Source organism: Protobothrops mucrosquamatus, unplaced genomic scaffold (assembly GCF_001527695.2).
Source record: "Protobothrops mucrosquamatus isolate PMUCROS unplaced genomic scaffold, P.Mucros_1.0 scaffold1642, whole genome shotgun sequence".
NCBI lineage: Eukaryota > Metazoa > Chordata > Lepidosauria > Squamata > Viperidae > Protobothrops > Protobothrops mucrosquamatus.
Window position 1 is genome coordinate 121,979 of NW_015387801.1, and position 8,887 is coordinate 130,865.

Below are 8,887 nucleotides of genomic sequence, written 5' to 3' on the forward strand. Positions count from 1 at the left end.
AGAAAGAAAGAAAGAAAGAAAGAAAGAAAGAAAGAAAGAAAGAAAGAGGGAAGCAAAAAGGAAGAGCGAAAGGAAGGAAGCAAGGAAAGAAAGAGGAAGGAAGGAGGAAGGGAAAGAAGAAAAGAAAAGAGGGCGGGCTGGAGGAAGGCAGAGAGAAAAGAAAGAAGGAGGAAGGAAAGAAAGGAAGGAAGGAAACAGAAGGAGAAAGGAGGAAACGAAGGTAGAAGAAAGGGAAATGAAGGAAGGAAGTGAGTGAGTGAGGAAGAAAAGAGAGATAGAGAGAAAGAAAGGAAGGTAGAAGAAAGGGAAATGAAGGAAGGAAGTGAGTGAGGAAGGAAAGAGAAAGAAAGAAAGAAAGAAAGAAAGAAAGAAAGAAAGAAAGAAAGAAAGAATTCAGAGTGGAAAAAATATCTGCCATCTGTGACTCAAATCTGGAACGGTTTAGCAAAAAGGTAAAGAGTTGACCGGAGCAAAGAATGGGATGTCAGCTGTTCCAAGCGAAGCTGCCTTTTGCAATTGACCGACGGGGATTTCGTCAATGCCGATGGTGTTCAAGGGTGCTCCAGATGTTTTTGGGATCGCACCCAAGCTGCCTGTCACTCTTGGGACTACTTTTGCTTTTTTAAGTCTGATTATTGAGCTACCTTGACGAGGGCAACCAGGAGGGGAGAAAAGGGCACAGATGGCAGATCTTTTCTTTTCCTGTTGGGAGTTTCACATCTAAAGAACTCTTTAGAGGTTTGGGGTTTTTTTTCCAAAGTGGGGTGAGAAAAAAAGCAGGTGATATTTCCTCAAACGTGTCTCTTAAAAGGGATCCGGCCAAAAAACGTCCAGCAAGGTCCAATACACCGTTCTGAAGCAAGTGATCAAGGGCAGGGCTGAAACAGACCGGATCTTGGCCCAGATCAAAAATAAAGCGGCTTTTAATTCTCTTTTTCCCTTCACTGTAGTAAGTTTTCACTCCCGAATAGGAGGCTGCAAGAAGATCAGAACGAGAAAAAAACAACAACACATCGGTGAAGCCAATAAAACTAGAATTTCCTACGAAGTGAGGCTGATGTAGGCTAGCTTCCTGGGCAAAACCGTATTTTCACCGAAGTGTTAGGAGGGGAGCGTGTTGCTGTTTTTCCAGGATCTGTACCGCAATGTCCCTGTGTAATCAATAGCAGAGACATTACCTGGTGGTCTCCCATCCCCAGACGAGACAGGCCCCTGCTTGCCTCGTCAGCCGTGAGGCAAAGCCCTCGAAAGGGTTCGACAAGAAAGTCTCTTCTGAGTCAAATTCGACTCATAATGGCATCCAGCTGGTTTCTATCAGCCCTGCGAGGTAGGACCGGGCAGGAAGCAAGAATGCTGCTTTATTAAAGTGGGGGTATGATGGCCGGATCTTAAAAAGCTATCTCAGTTTTCCTCTGTCCTTATACTAAAGTAAATCAAGGCACGGTTATCTTGAGTTTCTTTCTCAGCTTTCCTTCTATCTGGAGGGAGTATATCTAGGCCAGGGGTAGGCAACCTTGGCTCTTTTATGACTGGTGGACTTCAACTCCCAGAATTCCTGAGCCAGCCATGCTGAGGGGAAAGGAAGAGGTTTCCAAGCTGAGCCATGCTGGCTCAGGAATTCTGGGAGTTGAAGTCCACGAGTCATGTAAGAGCCAAGGTCGCCTACCCCTGCCCTAAGGAAACAAAGTCATAAGATACTTTGCCAGATTGGCAACTTGGCATCGTGAATGTGTTGATTCCAAATTAAATTCATTAAATGGCTAAACATAGACATGGAAATGCATGCTAAACTTCTGGTGGAAATGGCATTAAATTTATGCTCTCAAGAGGTATCATATGGTTCTTCCTTTGTGCTTGCCTGTTAAAGTGGTAGTAATTCAACTCCCAGAATTCCTGAGCCAGCCGGGCTCAGCTTGGAAACCTCTCCCTTTCCCCTCAGCATGGCTGGCTCAGGAATTCTGGGAGTTGAAGTCCACGCGTCGTAAAAGAGCCAAGGTGGCCTACCCCTGATCTAGTCTTTGACTTAAAACCACTTCTTTGAAGTTACAACAGCACGAAGAAAATGACTTATGACCGGTCCTCGCAACCGTCGCACCAACCCCACTGTCACGTGATCAAAACCACGCAGGTGGAAACTGGCATGTATTTATGACGGTTGGAGCGTCCCAGGGTCACGGCGATCCCCATTTGCGACCTTCCTTTCAACAAGCAAAGTCAAGCCGGATTCACTTAACAACCTCATGATTCATTGAACAACCGCAGCGATGCGTTCAACAACCATGCCCCCCCCCCCCCAAAAAAGGTGATCAAATTGGGCAGGATATTTTTTTTTACAATTTCCTTGTCTTACTGGGCACCCCTCCAGATAATAACCGAGCCTGATCCTGCTTAGCTTCCAAAACCCAGACAAAATCTTCCAGGTGCTGCCAACCCTCCCATTACTTTGTAATGTGAAATCAGCTGGAAGGTTCCCCCCAATTCCTCTCCTAATCCTGGGCTGTCTTTGCAAGGGATGCTGGGAGTCGAAGCCTATCTACAAAGCCAGCATGATGCTTTCTAAATCTCCATCACTTCTGGCAAGGATGAGAGGAGGAAGGGGGGGATGGGTGTCAAGGCCCTCTGCTTATGCTCAGAGACACAGACTTCCCTGCCTGGTCCTCCCAGGGACTGAAAGCCACCTTGAAATTACAGCTGGAGGAGCTGAGCATCTCCCCCCCATCCCATGAAGCTCTCGTTGGGGAGGAAAAATGTGGAAGAGATCCTCAAAGTACATTTGTGAGCTGAGCGGAGGCTGCGTCTCCATGGTAACCAAAGGAAGACGGTCCATAGCGTCTGCTGATGGAATTCCCTCCGGGAAACCGGAGTTGGATCGCTTTTCCTGTGGGTCCTTCTCCAAGTCACCTCCCTGGGGTACCTCCTGCAGCAACACTGGCTCCCAAGTAGGGCGTTTGCTCCAAACCATTAAAAACATCAGAATATTTCATAAGAGTTTGACTGAAATGCAGAATCCTCGTGCTGAAAGCTTGCAGTGCCTCATCGTCGGGTTACTTCAATAAGTCGCTAGTCCTTAAATTAAGAAAATGCTCCCAGGGATTGAAAATCCCTAAAGCAGGAAAAAGAAGGAAGGGGAGGAGGAGAAAAAAAAAAGGGAATTTCTCCACGGAAATTTTGCAAAGCCGTTTCCTGTTCATCGTTTCTGCTTCTGCTTTGTCTTCTTGCTGCTCGCGAAGGGCTAAGTAGGGGACGAGCAAAATATTACCGTTTGAAATGTCCCCTGTTTTGCAGTTTTTTAAAAAAAATAAAATAATAATCTCCAGCTGCCTCCAAAAAATGAGAAAAGCAGGACAAAATATTTCGCAGTAATGTTCATGCCTTGGTAAAAATGAAATTTTAAAATATGGGGCTTCATCCTGGGAAGCTCTTTTCACGCCCCTTTCCTGCAAGCCAAACCGAATTTTCCCAAAAAAACCCCTTAGCGTGTTTCTCTTAGACGTGAAACTCCAAAACCTCAACTCCATTTGCAGAGGCAAACGTAGAAAGAAGAAAGAAAGAGAGAGCAATTTTAGGGACCAAGCTGTGAATTATTTGGGGAATTCCAGGTGAAAACTCTGCATTTTGTTTCTAATTTTTTCCCCATCTATCCAAATGTCAGAAAGTTTGTGGTGGAAATGCAGGTAAGAGGTTCCAAGCTTTGGTTTGTGAAAACGGGGATAAAATTCGGGAGACTGATATTTTTGCAGCCTGCAATACCCCATTTCTGAGTTAGTTTCAAACCCTACGGAAAGTAAGGCGTTAGTAACGGAGGGACATGCCTTTAAAGGAAGAAAAAAAAAAAAGCTATTAAGACAGAATTAGTTTAAGAGGTGGGAAGATACAGGACAGGGAAGATCTAGGCAGCAGCCCGTTAAGAGTTGTTAATTTTTACTTCTAAAAGAAGGATCGATCGATTTAAACAGAAACCAAACTTACCAAAAGTATCTGAAGGTAACAAAACGGAAAAGGAAACAGAAAAACAAAATACAAAGGAGACGGTTGTTATAAGCCAGTTACTTGAAAAGGAAAGTAACAACAACAACAACAACAAAAAAGTACATAAAATACATACCACAGAATATACATAGAAACACAGATTGTATAATAACAGTTTTAACTGTGCCCAACTTGGTGAGCGGAGAAGAGTTTCCAAGCCACATTTTATACTTTGGGGGGGAAAAAACATCAGAATTTGAAACCAGACCTTCCTATGCACACATGGAACAGTTGCTCTGAGTTCGAAACAGGTGGTTCTAACCATTGGGGCTGAATCTGAATTCCCAGCCCTGCAAGCAGGGCTGAAGTGAGCCATATCGAGGCTCGAGATTTATTTCAAACTCAAAAAACTGGTTGGCTTTAAACCAAAAGCAAATTCAAAATGGTTTGACACCCTCTTTTGATTCTGTAGGAAGAGTTTCCCAACCTTGGTGACTTTTAAGATGCTTCGACTTCAACTCCCAGAATTCTCCAGCCAGCATGGCTGGCTGGGGAATTCTGGGAGTCGAAGTCAAAGTTGACAACATTGGGAAACCATATTGTAGGAGGTCAATCGTAGAGACTAAGTACCCATGGAGACTCACAACATCCTCCAAAAATGAATATTTGGGCCTCATGTGACAATTTTGTTATGGAAATGTACATTTTTTCCCCCCACTCCTCCCCTCCGTGCTAATGGTTACCCCCCGGCGTAATTTGCCAAGGGATGAATTGATGAGATGCAAAATATTCTCTAATTGATAGCTTCCTGTCTCTTGTTCTCTTCTTCCTTATGAAGAATAAAATCTTGAAAGCAACCCATCAAAACAGCAGGGAGAAATCACTGCGTTCAGCAACGCAGTCACGGAACCACATTTTTTTTAAAAGGCAAAAGCTAGGAAAAATACAGGTAGTCCTCTACTTCCGACTATTCATTTAGGGACAGTTTGAAGTTACAGAGGCATTGAAAAGAGTGACTTATGAAACCCTTGCAACATTCCTACGGCAAAGTGATCAAAATCCAGGCTCCTGGCAAATTGGCTCATATTTATGATGGTCGCCGTGTCCCGGGGTCACGCGATCCCCTTTTGCGTCCTTCTTCCAAACAAAGTCAATGGGGGAAGCCGGATTCACTTAACAACCGTGTGTCTAACTTAACAACTGCAGTGATCCACTTAAGAACTGTGGCAAGCAATGTCGTAAAATGGGGCAAAACTCACTTAGCAACTGTCTCACTTAGAAACAGAAATGTTGGGCTCAACTACCTGTTCTTAGTTGTATTATACATACAATATATATATTATTTAGAACTATTACAATAGTTCTAAATTTAAAAAAAAAGTAATAAAGAGGACCCATTTTCAATCTCCCAGTGCAAAGTTTGGTCTCTGTCAGCTTATGAAAGACATTAACTCCTGCCATTCACCATTAGAACATAGAATCGTAAGGCTGGGAGGGACCTTGGAGGTCTTCTAGTCCACCTCCTGCTCAAGGCAGGAGACTTTATGCCATCGCAGTCAAATGTTCTTCAGTCTCTTCTTGCAAATCTCCAGTGATGGACCACCCACAACTTCTAGAGGCAAGCTGCTCCACTGATTAATTGTTCCCACCTTCAGGAAATTTCTCCTTTTACCTTGCAACTACCTTAAGCAACCATATTTAAACAACATTAGTCTGCTTAAAAGCAAAAGACTTGAAAAATCAAGCTCCTGGTGATTTCATGGGCATTTGAAATGTTGGTTACCACCATGTAAAAAAGATGTTGAGACTCTAGAAAGAGTGCATAGAAGAGCAACAAGGATGATTAGGGGACTGGAAGCTGGTTGCTGGAATTGGGTATGTCTAGTTTAATGAAGAGAAGGACGAGGGGGGACAGGATAGCCGTCTTCCAGTATCTCAGGGGCTGCCCCAAAGAAGAGAGAGTCAAGCTATTTTCCAAAGCGCCTGAGGGCAGGAGAAGAAGCAACGGATGGAAACTCATCAAGGAGAAAAGCAACCTGGAACTAAGGAGAAACTTCCTGACAGTTAGAACAATTAACCAGTGGAACAACCTGCCTCCAGAAGCGGTGAATGCTCCAACACTGGAAGTTTTTAAGAAGAGACTGGACAGCCATTTGTCTGAAATGGTATTGGGTTTCCTGCCTGAGCAGGGGTTGGACTAGAAGACCTCCAAGGTCCCTTCCAACTCTATTATTGTTATTATTGTTATTGTTGTTATTATTATTATTATTATTATGGATCATCGCACAGTAAGCCAGATGTTCAGACTGGATTTGGCATTTTGTCTACCTATGGAGTCCTTCCCAAGGACCTGGGATAGGCAGATGTGGATGTTTGATGTTATTACAGATATCGTCGCAGGATGGAAGCAGTTCCTAGTAAGGCCGCCTTTTGCAATTGACTAATGGCAAATTTGTCAATGCCAATGGTGTTGTTGTTATTATTATCATCATCATCATATTATTATTATTATTATTGTTGTTGTTGTTGTTGTTACATCCAGGTTGATTCTGTGGCAACAACAGAGGGAGGTTGGCCATGCTGGTGGTCTCTCAACCCAGGACCACCAACCCTGATCTGACTTGGCTTTGAACTGAAGACAATCTTAATCTGATGTTTCCCTCTGCTGACCTTCATGTGTTTATCACCTGTGGGTCCTTGGTTTATCACCTCCGACAGCAACCCTTGCAACATAGAGACCTCAGATTTACATTGAAACACTGTTGTTTTTTTTCTAACTGAGTAACATCTAACACAGGGGTGGGCAACTATGGCCCCTTTAAGACCTGTGGACTTACACTCCCGGAATCCCTAAGCCAGCTAAGAATTCTGGGAATTGAAGTCCACAGGTTTATAAAGGGACCATAGGTGCTCATTCCTGGTCTAAACGGTTTGCAGCAGACTATATACATGCCTTGCAAATATATAGGTAGTCCTCGACTTACGACTATTAACAAAACCTGCCCATTACCGGCGTTAAGTTGTCACATGTCACCGCCATAAAGCAGGTCACCCACATGAACGACCCAATGTTATGATCTTTTTTGCTGCGGTCATTAAGCGAACACTGCAGTCATAAAGCAAATGTCGCAGTCACAAAGCAAATCCATTGTTTAGTATGGGGATTTATTTATTTGTTTTTTTGCCAAAAATGCCAGTTTGGGGCAAAATCATCACAAAATGTGGTGATGTGACTGTACATGTAGTTGCTGAGCTCTTGACATGCGGCCACGTGACCTGGGGAGTGTGTGAATGGCTGTAGGAACTTTAGAACCAGGTTGCAATTAGCTTTGGTGGGTCCGTCGTAACTTTAAAGGGTCACTAAGTGACTGGTCGAGGACTAACAATATTGGGCTAAAATTCTTGAAGTTCGAAATCAGCATCCCAGCCACAAACTAAGAGAAATCTGCCTTTGCATCTGGAATCTTTTTCCAAGCTAACTAACATCAGGTTAGATAACTAACAATCTGACCTCGTCTCTTCCTATGTCATCTTTAGTGAAGCATGCAAACCAACGTTTGCATTTCTTGTGTCGGATGAGGAGAGCACCTCTTTCTCCTGCTGTCCTGGCCACTTTTGACAGAGGTATGATGGGGAGTGTCTTAACAAACTGCATTACTGTCTGGCTTGGTGGCAGGAGTGCCTCAGATAGAAGTCCACACAGGGAGTGGTGAGGACAGCTGAGAAGATTATAGGAAGCTCGCTTCCCGTGATTCAGGATGGAAGGTCCACACAGAGAGTGGTGAGGACAGCTGAGAAGATTATAGGAAGCTCGCTTCCCGTGATTCAGGATGCTGCTTATAAGCACTTATATGCGCTTAGAGCTCGGAGCATTTTTGGAGATATGCCCAACCCCCCACTTCATGGTCTGTTTCTGTTGCTCCCCTCTGGGAAGAGGATTCGAAGTGTTTATAGCAGAACTACTAGATTGTGTAACAGCTTTGTTCCTTGTGCCATCCCGTCTTGTAAATTCGCAGGATTTTTTTTTCTCGTCAGGTATATGTATACATTCGAACTAGACTGTTATTTTTCTCTGTGTCATATATGTGTGTGTATGTGGGTATATGCATAATGGGCTTCTTTTGAAAGCTGAATGCACCAACATTTCATTTTAATATATGCTGATTAGTGTATATTTAAGTGACATAAAGATTCTATTATTCTATTCTATTCTATTCTATTCTATTTCTATTCTATTCTATATTCTATTCATTTATTTATTCTATCCTATTCATTTCTTATTCTATTCTATTCTATTCTATTCATTTCATTCTATTCTATCTATTCTATTCTATATTCTATTCATTTATTTATTCTATCCTATTCATTTCTTATTCATTTCTTATTCTATTCTATTCATTTCCTATTCATTTCCTATTCTATTCTATTCTATTCTATTTGATCTACTACTGGTAAGTGTTTCTCTCATGATCAAGTATCATTGCAGCCTGGGCAACGGAGAAATTTAAGCAGGAATGTTGGAAACTGTAATCCGTGGTTCAGGATTGCCTGGAATTGAATTTAACATTGGGCAGACAGGGAAAGAATGGATCCGTTTGAAAAGTGGAACGATTTAGTTATATTATGTTTTCTCAGAGAAGGTGGGAAAAAAACCTTTCGCACCCTTGTTGGACTCCTGGTGCAGAACGGCCGAGTTCAAAATGGCAAAGGTGGAGTTCGCCAACATGGAGAACAGTGTAGGAGACGAGAAATAAACAATTCAGCTCCAGTCACCCTTGAACACAACCCACGGATTTTGTACCAGGCGACAAAGAGGACGCCAATTAGCTTCTTTGACACGTTTCCAGAAACCCCAAGAGCCAAACTCTTCAAGGGGGTGGAAGGGATGGTGGGCTGCTACTTCGAAGGAGTTGAGGAT

General features: G+C 43.1%; 1 protein-coding gene across 1 annotated transcript in view; it reads right to left on the reverse strand.

The window, feature by feature from the left end:
• The window catches only part of LOC107293530 (receptor-type tyrosine-protein phosphatase S-like), a gene marked incomplete at both ends in the record, with an annotated part of 117,587 nt that extends 116,612 nt beyond the window's left edge, over nucleotides 1–975 (reverse strand). The window contains one exon of the mRNA XM_029285415.1: nucleotides 850–975. Coding sequence (XP_029141248.1) covers nucleotides 850–975 — 126 coding nt within the window. The remainder of the gene's footprint in view (nucleotides 1–849) is intronic.
• Nucleotides 976–8,887: the final 7,912 nt, after the last annotated feature.